Source organism: Myiozetetes cayanensis, unplaced genomic scaffold (assembly GCF_022539395.1).
Source record: "Myiozetetes cayanensis isolate MyiCay16 unplaced genomic scaffold, myiCay2020 scf12, whole genome shotgun sequence".
Classification (NCBI taxonomy): Eukaryota; Metazoa; Chordata; class Aves; order Passeriformes; family Tyrannidae; genus Myiozetetes; species Myiozetetes cayanensis.
The window spans coordinates 14,551,001-14,565,512 of NW_026086826.1; the positions used below are offsets into that span (position 1 = coordinate 14,551,001).

At 37.2% G+C, this 14,512-nt stretch overlaps 1 protein-coding gene across 1 annotated transcript in view; it reads right to left on the reverse strand.

Annotated features, from left to right (window-relative positions):
• COL24A1 (collagen type XXIV alpha 1 chain) overlaps positions 1 to 14,512 on the reverse strand; it is a 127,455-nt gene that overhangs the window by 62,001 nt on the left and 50,942 nt on the right. The window contains exons 20-22 of the mRNA XM_050307085.1: positions 8,489 to 8,542; positions 4,270 to 4,323; positions 2,930 to 2,974 (exon numbers count right to left, since the gene is read on the reverse strand). Coding sequence (XP_050163042.1) covers positions 2,930 to 2,974; positions 4,270 to 4,323; positions 8,489 to 8,542 — 153 coding nt within the window. The remainder of the gene's footprint in view (positions 1 to 2,929; positions 2,975 to 4,269; positions 4,324 to 8,488; positions 8,543 to 14,512) is intronic.

Genomic DNA, 14,512 nt, shown 5'->3' on the forward strand with positions numbered 1-14,512 from the left:
TACAGTATTTTTGCAGGACAAATAAACAAATACTAAAAAAAAAATCAGCTTTTTTTCTTTTTCTTTTTAGGTAGAAGGATTAATTTAAGAGAATGTAAGTATTTGACTTTAGAATAGAATGTGTGGGAAAGTTTGGGAAGGAATGAATTAAATCTCAAATTATGTGATCAGATTCATTTTGAAAACCTCTTCCAAAGTTTAGACAGACTGAGCTCTGTGGAACTGATATATATGCTGAGTAAGCAGGGGAGCATCCTTAATTTAATCTCAGGTTGTTTTAGACACATGGGAATTCCTTTTCAAGCTGGGACCTGAAAACCAGGGTCCAGGTTCATATTCACTTTCTGTTCATCATCCATTGCAGAGAATGATCTATTTTGATGGCACACTGGTCAGGTGAGTCCCAGGGGTTTTTGGTCTTTTGCATGGTTTTTTAAAGCAAATGTTAGAAACAAGGGCAGGGGAAGAGAGAAAAATTAGGTGAAAATTTATGGTTGTCTGCTTGGTGCATGCCTAAACCTGAACTGAAAACTGCACAATAGAAGAGATGAGGATTCCAGAAGCTCTAGAAACCTGCTCCATTACTGCTTCATAAGAATAATCAAAGGTGCACAGTATATCACTGGCAAGGGTACTTTACCTAGTTTAGACCAAGCCTAGAAAAGTCAAAGTAACAGTGGCTGAGAAGAGGACTAACGTGTTAACCGTGCCCACAAAAAAGGTCTGTAAGGGCACGAAGCAAGGCTGTAGCGAGAAAGGCACAGGCAAGATTTTTGGATAGAACAGTTAGACATTAGAAAAAAAGTCTGTTAAACAGGTAAACAACTGAAGCAGACTGATGAGGAGAATGAAGAATCCCCAACTCCTGGAGGCTGCAAAACGCAAGTTAAACACATCTGTCAGCTAAAGCCATAGCTGATAGTGCCGTGCCCTGGGGCTATGCATGGCCAGACCACCTCTTCAGTTCCCTCTCAGAGACCTCCTCTGCCCCCATGGCTATTTAATTACTGCAAGGACAACACAATTTTGCTAGTGTTTACTTTCAGATGCAGCATTCACTCTGTTATGCTCCTTTCAAGGAAATAGGAAACAAAGCCTGTTTACAAAAACAAATGTCAAATTGCAATTAAGCAAGCATAATTTAAAAAGAAAGATGTGTTCAGCAGCTTATTGACTAGCCCTGGTAAACTATGTCAGATTTAACAACTTCATGATCGTGACTCTCTCTCCAGTGTAATCACACAGTCTGTGTTACACATGGGAGTGAAGCAGCAAGGACAAGCAGAGATGGGAGCAGAGTTCAGAGCAGCAGCCAACAAGTTAGCCTGGAGCTGTGAAACAGCTGGAGCCAGCAGAAGCTGAAGAATCCAGGCAAAAGTAGATGGGCCCCTGGATGAGGAGGAAAAAGAGGCAGGGCTGCCCATCATGCAAAATTCCCTTTTCCCCTACCTCTCATTTCAGGAGGGGATGTTAGCCAGCAAGCTACTAAAAAACGTCTGGAGAAAGCAACCCTGGGGCCCACCTCGGATCCACATACTCGTCTCTCAGCAATTTGCAATGAGAGAGAGAAACCAGAGAGCCATAAGACATGCCAACGGTGTGCACATCTCCCATTGAGAGAAATAAAAAACAAAATAATTCAGGTCAAAGTGACCCAAAATAGATTAAAAACATTTCAGTTTGCTAGGTTACACAGAAATTTTTCCTCTTGGGTCACTTTGACACCAGTTGCTGGTGGCCTGTGCGTGCCTGGTGACGTATGGGATGTGAGAGTAGGTGTCTTATTGCCCATGAGTCACTACAACATCTTCTTTTCCAATTGCCACAGCACAACATGGGGTTGCTGTCTAGCCATGAAGCCCTGCCCAAGGAGGAGATTCCAAGTATGATGTAGTCAAAATAAAAATTTGAGGCTCTCAGCAGAAGCTCAGAGAGATTCAACTGAATATTGAACTAAGTTACAGAGTGTTTTGAAATTCCGTTTAATTTTTGCATGTTTTCCTCATCTGAAAAACAAGGAGACTTATGGGGAGGTTTTTTGTTTGGATTTTTCACTTGTTTGTTTTGTTTGGGGTTTGTTTATTTTAACACCTAATCTATCTGACAAATAAATGTTTTAATATTATTTCCAACATAAAGCAAATTCCCAGCTTTGACTAGTTAATAAGCAAGAAGAATGACATAGATATATATTCACTTTAAAAGCAGGAAACAGTGCAAAAGACTTTCTCAAGTTCATACAAGAAATGGGAAGTCAACCAGAATGAAGACCAAGCCAGCGATTACCAAAAATAAGCAAATCAAGTAAAGGTAGAAGATAAAATTGCATTCAATAAACTTAGTGACACTCCTGTAATCCCTAGTGCAGGTCAGTATTCATTTTAGCTTAGAATGTTTCTAAAAATAAGCTTCCAGGTTACTAAATGCTCTTAGACACTAGTATATTTTTAATAAGCAACAAAGAAATTGGATGTTAGTTTTAAACTTTTATCTTTTTAAAAGGTCACCATAAACAGGATTGTGACATTCCAGCTTTCAGTTTTTCACTATCTACCAAGGTTTTGTTTTTTTTTTTTTTGGTGTTTTTTTGGTGCATGTTTGTTTGTTTTTTTTTTATTTTAAAGTATACCTCCTTTTTATTTCTCCCTGTGAGCCAGTTGGGTTGTTCTTTTTCCACAATTTAAATATCTTGATATATCACCTAGTTCAGTCCCTAGGAAGTGCATGGTGGTTTCATATGTCTTAGAGGAGCACCATAAGCAGTTTGTTACTTATTCCTTCCTTTTCAAATATTTTATTTTGAGGCATAATTTTTTTGATGGAAAACCACTTTCATTTTATCACAGTCACTTCTCACAGTAAATGTACACTTTAAAGCAGTCCTCCTGCTGAAAAATAGCCTGCCTCTAACAAAATTACTTATACTTACTTTTGGGCCAACTCCTCCCATAGGTCCAGCTGGTCCCACTTCTCCCTAAAAGAAATCAGGACTTCAATGATCTTGATGTCAAGTCTCATTTTAAAAAAAACCCAAACTGCAGATAACTGTTTGTATTTATTTTATCCTCTTATGAGTGTTTGTATGAGTCCAAGTCTGACAGAAAGACTGTAAGACAGACAAATTCATTAGCCAGAAAGCCAAGACCTATGTAGATGCAACAAGAAGGGCTGTGAAACTACAGGTGTACCTACCATGATAGCAATATTTTCACAATTTTGAGCAGGTAGAGGCTCAGCAATGATGGGCCAACCTCTGTCTGCGCTGCAGTTACTCCATTGCGGCAACACTGACACTAATGACCATAAAAGCAGTGGGAACATCCCTGCTTTTCTCTTCTATGTTGCTATGGCATTTTGCCAAGGTTTAACGCCTATCTCTTCTCAAGGATGAAGGGAGGCTGGGGGTCAGGCTTATCAGGTGGGTAACAGAAGAAATGAGACACTGTGCCTGTGCTGTGCAGTGCACTGATACAGATAAGAACAGTGTGGAACTGCTGTAGTAACTCTTCAGGGTTCACTCGTTACACAGTTAAAGCATGAATTATTATCAACTGTGGTCCACTGTTCCTCCTCAATATAGGAGATTTTCTCCAAGTTTTGGAGGAGGTGGTACACAACTTTTTCAATTACAAGCAACAGGAATTAAGAAATCCTGCCTGTTTCCTGGCTTCTAACTAAACGGATCATTTTGCTACTGTTAGCTTTTACTCTCTCAACACCTGTTATGGAAGCCCATAATTTAGATACTTATAAGTCTAAAGATCTATCTCCAGAATCACTAACTAAATAATTTCTAATGTTAATTATTTTTAGCCTATGAGACATAAGTTTTTATTTTTATGATGATGAATTAAGAATACTCAATGAATCTATAAGATGAAGAGCTACCTTTCTCCTCCTTCAGTTAATAGGGGTCTGTTTACTTAGGTGTATCTAGGACACTATAGTTAAATTGATATATGCTTTCTATCTCCATACTAACTCACCATCACCACCACCATCTCCCCAGTTTAACTAAAACAACCACATCAAACTCTGGACACGTATTACCTGAGATTCCACTGAAATAACTAAAATAAACACCATAATGAATGGACAGTCCCATAAGGTTGCTAAAACCTCTTCAGAACACTTGCCAAAATACAAAAGAAACTTCACGTTTTGCATGATAACATCATACACACCTAGCCATTGCTGTCCAACCCTCTTATACCTCCTAACTTTTTGTTTGAAACATAACCTCTTGACTGGATAATGTTTTGATCTTACCTCAACTCCTTTGGGGCCCTGTGGCCCTGGAGGACCTCGGTCACCCAGAAGTCCCTAAACATCCAAACAAACACAGTGAAAACTTACATCAGACAATCATGCTGGTCTAGTTTCTCTCCTCTTATAAACCTGGACAAAAATGAAAAACTGAAGAGGTAGGTTTCATTTCTTACCACTGTTCATAGATTTCCTTTAGAGAGCCAGGAGAAGATGCAGAAGAATTTTAATATCTGCTGGAAAATTTCTACCACATAGATTAGCTGAAGTATTTTTCCATTGATGTTGTAAAAAGGAAGAAAATATTGAACTCACAAAAGAACAGTTCCTCTCTTTAAAGAGTTAAAGCATGCCATCATATTAAGTTTAAAGCATCATCAATGTACAAATCTTTGATTTAGGTAGTCTGTAGAATAGCATGTGATTATGACATTGCAATGAAAAGAAACTACAAACTGAATTTAAACTACTAGCTTGTCCAGAACTACATGTGATTTTCAGCCCTTTCTTTTCTGTTACAACTATAATCAACTTCCCAGAGATAAAGCACCTTATTCTCTGCCAACTCAGAGTTCTCATGACTGCTCACACCAACATTTTCAAAACTTTGTTAAAAATGACTTTGCAGCTAGCAGTGTGTTAAAAACCTTGGGCATCCCAATTACAATGGCAATAACTGGGAAAAGCACTTGACCTGGTGTAGAAACAAAAAAAAAGTTGTGTAAACATATTAATGTTCTGGGAAAGCTAAGCTTAATATCAGATAAAGCAACAAGAACAAAGAAACTGTGTTTTAGGAGAGATATGATTAACCTCTGAAGAAAGAAATGGCAGGAAAGTTCCATGGATAAGCCTTATTAATTGCATACTAATGAAGCTGAAGTCTAGACGGAAGGTGCAGGCATTGGTCCAGTAACAATTTATTTAGCATGGAAAGTAAAATGGAAGAGAAAAATGAAACAGGTCACCTCAAGGTTCTGGTTTTTCCTCAAAGAACAGATGAGACTGGGAAGGACTGGGGAGGACTGCTGTTTGACTACCACCAAAAAGCAACAGGAGGGTTTTCAGTAGCACTGTGTAAGTAATCATCTTACATAGTTAGTAATGAATTTTTTTTACTGACAGAACTGTTGTTTTATTCTAACAGCAAAGCCCTTTAAGAGAAATGGCTTTCAGTACACTGTAATTGCACAGTGGAAGTGGTAGCAACACTGCTACTGTACACACCCTTCCACTGCACTTAACTGCATCCAGAAAAAAGTCCCAGATTGTAAACTGAATATTAAGACTTAATGAGATTTCCATCTTCTCTTTGAGGTTTAAGGCAACAAACAGAAAAATGAAGGTAGACATTTCAGATGTGCCAAAGTGTTCGGCAAAAAACAGGGGAGTCTGTAAATGGGGTATCCTGCATTTCACATGTATAAATTCCCAGCTGACCATCCCTTCCAGAAGAGGTGAAACTACTAATAGCCACTTCTATTAAATGTGTTACACAAACAAACATAAGTGAACAGAGGAAGGAAGCTCTCAACTGCTTCCATGGCACAACACACACCACTGGAAAAACTACGGTAGTAGTCAGCATATTCTGACCATCTTTTCCTCTCACTTTTCTCAGTTAGAGAGCATAAATACTTGCAAGAATAACATAGGAAACAACCTCAGTTATTTCAGAGCTTCTTAAAAACATTCTTATTCCCTTTCTTTAAAAAGTGTGTGTTGTTTTTTATTTTTTAATAAGTGGTGGATCAAGATCAAACACGTTCTAAAATACTGTTTTCCAAGCTGAGTAATGTCCTCTAGACCTAATTACATAATAAATCCTTTGAACATTGATTTAGAGAGGTCAGATATGCTGATTACTGCACTAATTTAAGGAAAATTTACAATCCAGAACTTCTACTGGCATTTAGAGACAGCTGATCACACTCAACAGAGCTTAAACTTCCCACCAAGAGGCTGAGTTTTTTGCACACCAACTGCTAAAAAATAAAGCTTGTCCTGCTTTCTTGGCTTTTAAAATGAGTATTACTTCTGAGGAAGCATAAACAAAAACATGAGGAAAATAGCAGCACAGTGAGAACAGTTCTCCAAAAATAAAAGCTGGAGGAAATTTTTTAGAATTGCAATCAATTTAAGACAGTTGGGAATCCCAAAGGCCGAACAGTTCCAAAGTCATGCAGCCCTTCTCCCTCAATACGAGGAGCAGCATAAGAGTTTTTCCAGTTTGGTAATCATTCTTTTCAAATGTAAGCCATCAGTTCTTCCTGATTAGGACAGGCTGTCTAAGCTTTTTGCCTCTAACACCGAATGTGCTGGAGAGCACTGGATCTTGTTCAGCTATGTAATGTCTGTATCAAAGGAACACGGAGGCTCAAACTTCGTAGGCTACCTTTTAGTACCTTTATTTCTAACTCTGTGAAAAGGCAACAGTTGGTAATGTATGTATTAACCATCAACCAAATTCTAACAAAAATGCCTTGGATATAATGTGCAATTATACAATCCCAGTAAAGAAACTGGGCAGCAGGGATTAGGTCTCAGTTACATCATTCGTTTATCACCTTGGACGATTAAATCTGAACTACAGCTCAAGAACTGTTGTATTTCTCTTCTCCTATTTCCCCAGACAGTGTTTTTACTTAAGTGCTCTGGTAACTCAGAAACATAGAAGCAACTGCCACTGTAATGGTCAGACAAACTCATTCATATGAGGGAATATATACATACAAACAAGTTAGAAAAGCAGTAAATCAGAACTGAAAAAAAGGGATTATTTGAGATGTTCTCAAGAATGATCCCCTTTGGCATGGAGCTATTGTTACAATCTTCCAGGAAAGACTAAGACCATATCTTTAAACTATTTACTGCTCCCCATCCTACATTTTCTTGAGCAGTCTGCCACAGAATTTCACAACTCAGTTGATGGAAAATATTGCAATTTCCATGTCTGTTTATTCATGGACAACCTTATGTTTTGTTCTTGGACAATTGATACCGTTGGTCTTGCACAGTTCTTCTGCCTCACCAATTTCTGCCTTCTGTTTTACTTAAAGCTCAAAAAAGCCCTTCATTTTGGTACAATAAATAAACTGCCTCTAAGAATACAAGCATGCAAGTATTCTTTTCTTCATCTAGTCTCACTTGATTGAGTCCTGGGATACAAACACCCAGAACTGTACTACTTAGATAAAGCCTTCTCATGCTTCGTGCATCAATGAGACACCTTGCCTGGTGTGTTCTAGAATTTCACTCAATTACTAACTGTTTTATTGTGCTTTTATTTCAGAGAGATTTGGCAATGTCTTTGGTCCAAGTTTACAGTAGCATTTATTATTTTAGTCCTTGCACGAATCAATCTGAAATAACAGAAGTGGAACAAATTAGCAAAAAGTGTGGTTTTTTAGATTACCCAAAGATGCTCAGCTTTGTTTCATATACAAATTTTATTCCATCGTATTTGTGACTATTTATCACAGAAAATACAATGTAAGAATAGTTTCAAGGCTGGTAAGTGAGGAACTTCATTGGTACTTACCTTTCAACAACAAGTAGTCAATCTTTAGATATTATTCAGCTACCTTCCTCTAGGTTAATTTCTGACTCACCTGCACTTTTTGTACTAGTCTCTATAGTTTCCGTTAAAAAAAAAAAATTCCATATGTGCTTTTATCCAAAGCTTCATTAAAACTGTATTTATGAATTATTGCCTCAGCTGGGTCTATAATATTCATCTACTAAAGAGCAGAAGCTAAATTATTCTCTTACAGCCATTTTTATATCTATTATTATATCCATAATTTAATCCAGCATGTGAATTTTACCCATTTTTCATATCTTCAGCTACTATTTCTTTCAAAAACTGTTAAAAGCAGTTTGTAATACTCAGGTGGGACTGAGTTATACCAAGATCTGCATGCATTTGGCATGCGTTTTATTTCAATACAGGTGAAACATATGCTACTTTCTAGCTACATAGGATTTTCTCACACTTACCTTGCCATTACTTTCTTCCACCCAACACAGTAATTACTCTCATGACTGTCTGGACAGCATTAAACATTCAAAGAACTTCCTCATATAAATACCTGAGGCAAAGTATCTGTATTCTGACAGTAAGATTATCTTCTCATTATGCCAGTGTTCACCTCTCATAACCTTTTCCTCAAACATTTACAATGTTTCCTCTTATTTTGAATAGGTTTTCATATAATCTTACCTTAGGACCTTCAGGGCCATTTAATCCAGGTACACCAATATCTCCTGGAAAACCCTAAAGAAATCATACAGACAAATGATTTGCAGTGTAGGAATGTTTCCAACGTACTTGCTTTGATTCTGTTGATTCATTTAACAAACCTGAATCACAGAAACAAGAAATAAATTTGTTCTACCATCCCAAAAATGTCAAAATTAATTAAGTTTCCCTGAAAGGACTTGGATATGTGACAGATCTTAGGCAGCTTTCGTTAAACTCAATTTAGCAGATGTCAGCATCGATTTAATTTCTCTAAGCATAAGACTTTTTATCCACTAAGCAATGTTTGAAATTAAACCATTAGACTGCTTTGGATGGACAACACCACCAAGCAGCCAGCACCAGGTCCTGCACTTATGAATTCAACTATTTTTTAAAAAAAGTTTAGAGTGCAGTTGAAGCCCTTTAATCCTTGACCACACTTTAAGGACGAGATCACTATAAGATTAAGAAAAGGGTAGAAAGTCTTTTGCCTCCAAATCAGTGGGTGATAACCTAGGTCTGGCTGGCAGTAACTGAGGGTCACCAGCATGTAGCATTATTCAGAACAGGCCTTTGTGAAATAGTGTGTGGTATAGGTCAAGCTGCTGGAAAGAAAAAGTAAATATGCACAGAAAATGAATCAAGTAAAATAATCACAGCAAAACCTCTGGTCAGTAGGCATTGAGTGTGACACCATGAGGATGCCTCTATATCAGAGGAATTCATTGCTACAACTGGATTGCTTTATAAGGAATGAGTGTATTTTCAGGGAAAAAATGGCACAGCTAACCCTTATGCAATACAGTAGTGAGTTAAGTTCCATAAATACCCAGAGAAGATATCTAATCTTTATATTTGTAGAATAAAATAAAGCACTGGTAATTGACCCTTTAGTTAGCATAGTCACCTGCCAAAAAAGTATTTGATTTTGGTTTTTAAATAAACTATTAATGGTCATTAAATCTTGACTACCTGAAAACAGCAACACTGCCACTTCCTCTGAGCAAAATATTTATTACTACACCTATGCACAACCACGGTTTAGAACTAGAAAAAACAAATTTCCTTCTTCCTTAAGAGAAAATCATTACAGATCAAAACTTATAAACATCCCTACTTGCATGCATACTCTTTTCAATAATGGAAATGGAAGTATCAGACATGTTCAGAACAATTTAAAGAACATCTGACACAGAACATCCAGCATGAAATTCTCTCCAGCATCATAATGTAGGTTAACATATGTCATCATTAAAACTTTGAGAGCCACACTCTAGCTTCTCTGAACAGGAAAGAGGTATTTAAAAAAAATTGCCTCCCCAGGTGGATAATAGTTAACCACACTCTGTTCTTCAAGAACAGTTGAGTTTCAAATACAGGTAAACATTTCTAATGATTATTCATAATTAGTTGACATTAATCACCAAAAACTTACTAGAAAGATAAAGATAAATCATATCAGAGTAAGAAATGTAAAAGTAAATATCATTTTATTCTCAACTACCACATGTTTGCTTTCTATAACCTGGTCTTAACAGGATGCAGAGAGACTTTACAGCAAGGATTTGGATGGGATGCAAACGTTTTTAGTCCCGTTTATATATTAAATAAATTTATAAACCAAAATATGAACCAGAATTACGATTTATTTTTAAAAAATCAGGCCTAGTATTTGAATGTTAATGAATGTTAAAAGCAAACCAGAGTAAAAACCCTCTGAGTTTCTGAGTAAGTGGAATGACTCTAACACTCAGTATTTCACAAAACATCACAGTGGTTTCATTTCTTTTGCCATAAAGCAGCAATTACTAGTAAAGCTGTGTAACAATTCCAGTGTGCCTCTAGGTGGCACAGAGCATATTATTTTCATGTGACCAAGGCATTGAGACTGATACCTAAAGCGCTCACTTGCATCACCCTAAATTTCTATATAGTTAATAAGAGGAGGTGTTTGGTTGGTTTTTTTAAATCCTGACCACCATTATCTACTAGAACACACTGAAGAGGAGTTAGGTCAATTCTTCAGAAGTTTCTAACTCATCCTTTCTTAAGTTTAAATTTGCTTATTTACAGACATCAAATAGTTACCAAGGGGCGGGCTGTTTTGTATGTCTGCAAACCTTTAAGTTTCTAATACGTGAACAAGTCCAAAATGCCGACATAGAGACAACTCCCCTCATGGCAATAAACATTCCAGAAAACAGTATGTCAAGAAAAATGTTAATTTACAAAGATTCTCATGTTTGTATAAGAGAATACATCTACTTTATTTATTTATTTAATTGTATGAATTTTTCTAGAAAGAATTCAGTTAGGACCATGAAATATAAGTGTTGACAAATATTATCACAGAACAATAATGGTATTTTGAAAACTTTCCACGTCAGGCAAAGTCTTAGAATGCAGAGGGCTACTGGCCTGAGAGCAGACACTAGCAATGCATTAAAAAATTTGAAAACCTCACCATTATCTTTTCTGCGAAGCTGGATTAAGACTTATCTTCTCAAGTACAACCATGGAGAAAATACAGATGCTATGGCAGTATTACAAGTCTGTTTCCAAAGTGTTCTCACATTAATAATCTATGAAATAATGGTAATAATCCAGGGCACAAACAACCACTTAAGACAATTACAGAAAAAGAATGAACCAGAAAGAAGTTCTTAAAACACCTCAGCAATGGCACTTGCCATTCAGATCCCTAATAGTGAAGTGGTTCACATTTCTATCACTATCTAAAGTTGCCAAGAGTTATTCAGCAGCCAGCTCCCAGTGAAGCTACTCCAGATTAAAAATTCATTATTCTTCCATAAGTGAAAGGCGGGAGATTAACATACAGTTTCCAGCTGCAGCACAGTTTTCAGCAGAGACCATTCAAAACAAAACATCACTCGATATTATGACTTCTGCTAAGGAAATGCAAAGCGTAGATTCTTAACTTCCTGTCAGCCAGAAGTCTGGCAGCTCACAGTATACAAATTATTTTCAAAATATTGTTGCAGATGTGGCCTTTTGCCAGGAAAGCACTTTAGAGTTCACTGTATTTAATCAAAATAGAAGTGACATCAGAAAAATCTAAAGCCCAGCTATCTCAGCACAAATGTGCTTTAACCTCACCGTGGAAATGTTGCATTTTGTACTGAACATTCAAATATAAAATTAACATATTTATTACTCTCATTTATATAATGTTTAATTAAAAAAATGCAGAGATGATCAGGTTGTTATTATGTTAGTGCATGTCTCAGTGCCTCAGAGATAATCACTCTGAAGAAAACACAAAACACAGGAGGGTCGCATGAACAAGCATTGTTTGACATGTAAAAAGTTAAAGTAAAATGAATATTTCTGCAAAATTAATACACATTCATTGAAAAAAAAACCACCCCAAGGTATGTACCTAAGTAACCTTGGGAAAGAACCAGCTAAAGATTCTGTGCAAAAGCAAGTAGAAAAGTATAAGCATTTCTACAATAAGAACAGCTTCAGATGTATGCCAGAACATGCAGCTAATTCAGCTATTAAGTTGTTTTTATTCCTACATTTCCTTCAACTCATCTGCATGCAAGTTAGTTGATGCAATATTGAAACAGAAGAACTGTTATCACTACTCATGGCATTTTTTGCACAAACTCAAAAAATCATGTGATAAGATAAAATGTACACTAAAAATAAAGTTTTTTTCTTAAATGAACAACTCATTGTAGTCAGTGATTCACTTTAAAAATGTGTGTCTTTTTGACTGTTTACTGTTATTTGAATGTATCCTTCTCCTTTGTAATGCTACTGTCTTGAGCATGAGACATACCAGCTGAATTCCATATGAGCACCCTCCTGAAGGAATAAGCCAACAAACTCAGATCAAAATACTGCACAGATGAAAAAAGTTCAATTGAAGATAATGACTTATACTCTCTCTGCTCCAGATGAAACCTATTTATAACACTCAGAGCACATCTGAAGACACATCTGAAGAAAACTACCACCCTTATTTTGGAGGGATAACTAAATGTGATTCCTAGAGCAAAATTTAACTATAAAATATTCTGAATACATGTGAAAGCCTGTTAAAAATGTGTCTAATTTCATTCACATTAACAGTAAGCATTACATACTTCATTGTACACAGTAAATACAGACATTATGGGTTAAAATAGTCAGATAAGCACTTTCCAGTTGTCATACCAATAAAATAAAGCTCCGTAGAAAGTTCACATTTTGGCGGTTCATTTTCAGATGCATGACAAAGCAGCAAAATGTGTAAACTGATGAAGAACACGCTCCATAAAGCGCTCACTGAATCTATCCGGTGGTTTGTGAGCAGCACACATTCAGGCACGCGACAGACCCTGGCTCTGCAGCAACATACCCAGAAGAGAATTTGGCTCAACACTGCAAGACTTCTGCACTGAAAAAAAATGTGCTTGGCAGCCAACCCTCGTACAGCAACCTGGAGAGCGAGCGCGAAACATCTGTCCCTCCCTCTACTCTCTCCTGCCCATCAGCATTGCAGTTCCCAAATCAGCCCTGGCTATGGGTAGGTGACTCATTTCAACTCTGATCCGGTGACCTAGACTGCAAAGGAAAGAACTAAGAAGCAGTTCACCGCTGAGCTTCACTTAAAATAACAAAACCTTGCGAGGATGATTGAGGCCTGCCAGCCCTGCTCCTCACTATTGTGTGCACAGACTTCAGCTGCTGTAGTGCCAGATCTACAGCAGTTTGCAGGGGAAGAAAATCAGGGATATAACTGCTTATTCTTTACACTGGAACTGAAATACTCAAATTTGTAATTGGAAAGACAAAAGGATCCCCAGTTTCTTACTTCACATGTACCCGAATAAGTTTGACCATGGGGACAGGTACCTATAAATCTCACTGTTTTAAGTGTTGGACAAAAGAGGAGAGAAATAGTTGGAAGTAGGATCTGACAGGTTCTTCCTGCTCATAGCAACACCCAACAAATCCCAACTTAGCCTTTTTTTTTTTTTTTAATAAAACCTTTCCTAGGAAGCATATGGTATGGATTGCCATGTCCATACCAAATTCAAAGTACGCCCCTCGTAATACACTAATTCATCACATTCTTCTATTTCCAGAAACATCAAGGGAACACGTAGCATAGGATGTAATGTCTGTTTTCTACATGGGGTCACAGAAAGTCTGACAATTCAGATAATAAATATGAGCAAGGAAAGAGCAGCCCTTTCTGACCAGCTAGCTGTCTGTTTTTGGAAGAACAGACGTGATCAGATATGTGACAGCAGGCTTTTCTTGTAGACAAATCTACACCATTTGCTCATACTCCATATATTCAGCTGTGTCTAAATAGCTTCTGGCAACAACAACTAGCTTATTTTTATAATGACAAAGTAACAGGGAGAGCAAGATACAATCTTCAGTTTTAAGCTGCTTATTTTAAATTCCTTTTATTATAGAACTCCTAGTATCTTCAATTTGTCAAAAATCCCAGTATGCTACTATCCTACACCCCTTCTATTTCTGTTATTTTTTCATGTGGTGATCACATTTTTATGAGGTAAAAGGTGGTAAAACCTCTTTTACTTTATTTGGATGTGTCTTGCATGATGGAAATTTAGAGAAATGCTGCTTTGTCATTTTAAACCTGACATTTCACAGATAATTACCAAAAAAACCACCTCCCCCAAAAAAAAACCCAAAAAAACCCACAAACCACCAAACCCTGGACACTCAAGTTTTCATTACCTAGCATAATGCACTTTATTTGCCTTCTAACAATGAAGTAATTCTGCACTCTTGAGCGAAAGGAAACGCTGAGCTTTTCAGACGGAAAGTTTGCCATCCATATCTGCCCTGAGGGTACTAGCCCAGAACGATGATCTTTTCCCCAGACACAAAGGAATATGTTTGTGTTGGAATAAGGATCTACGAAGGACTACCAGCACAGGCATCAGGGTCAGCAGGACACAGCCTTCAAGACCAGCAATTTGGTATTAACCTGCCACAGGTGTCCCTTGCTGA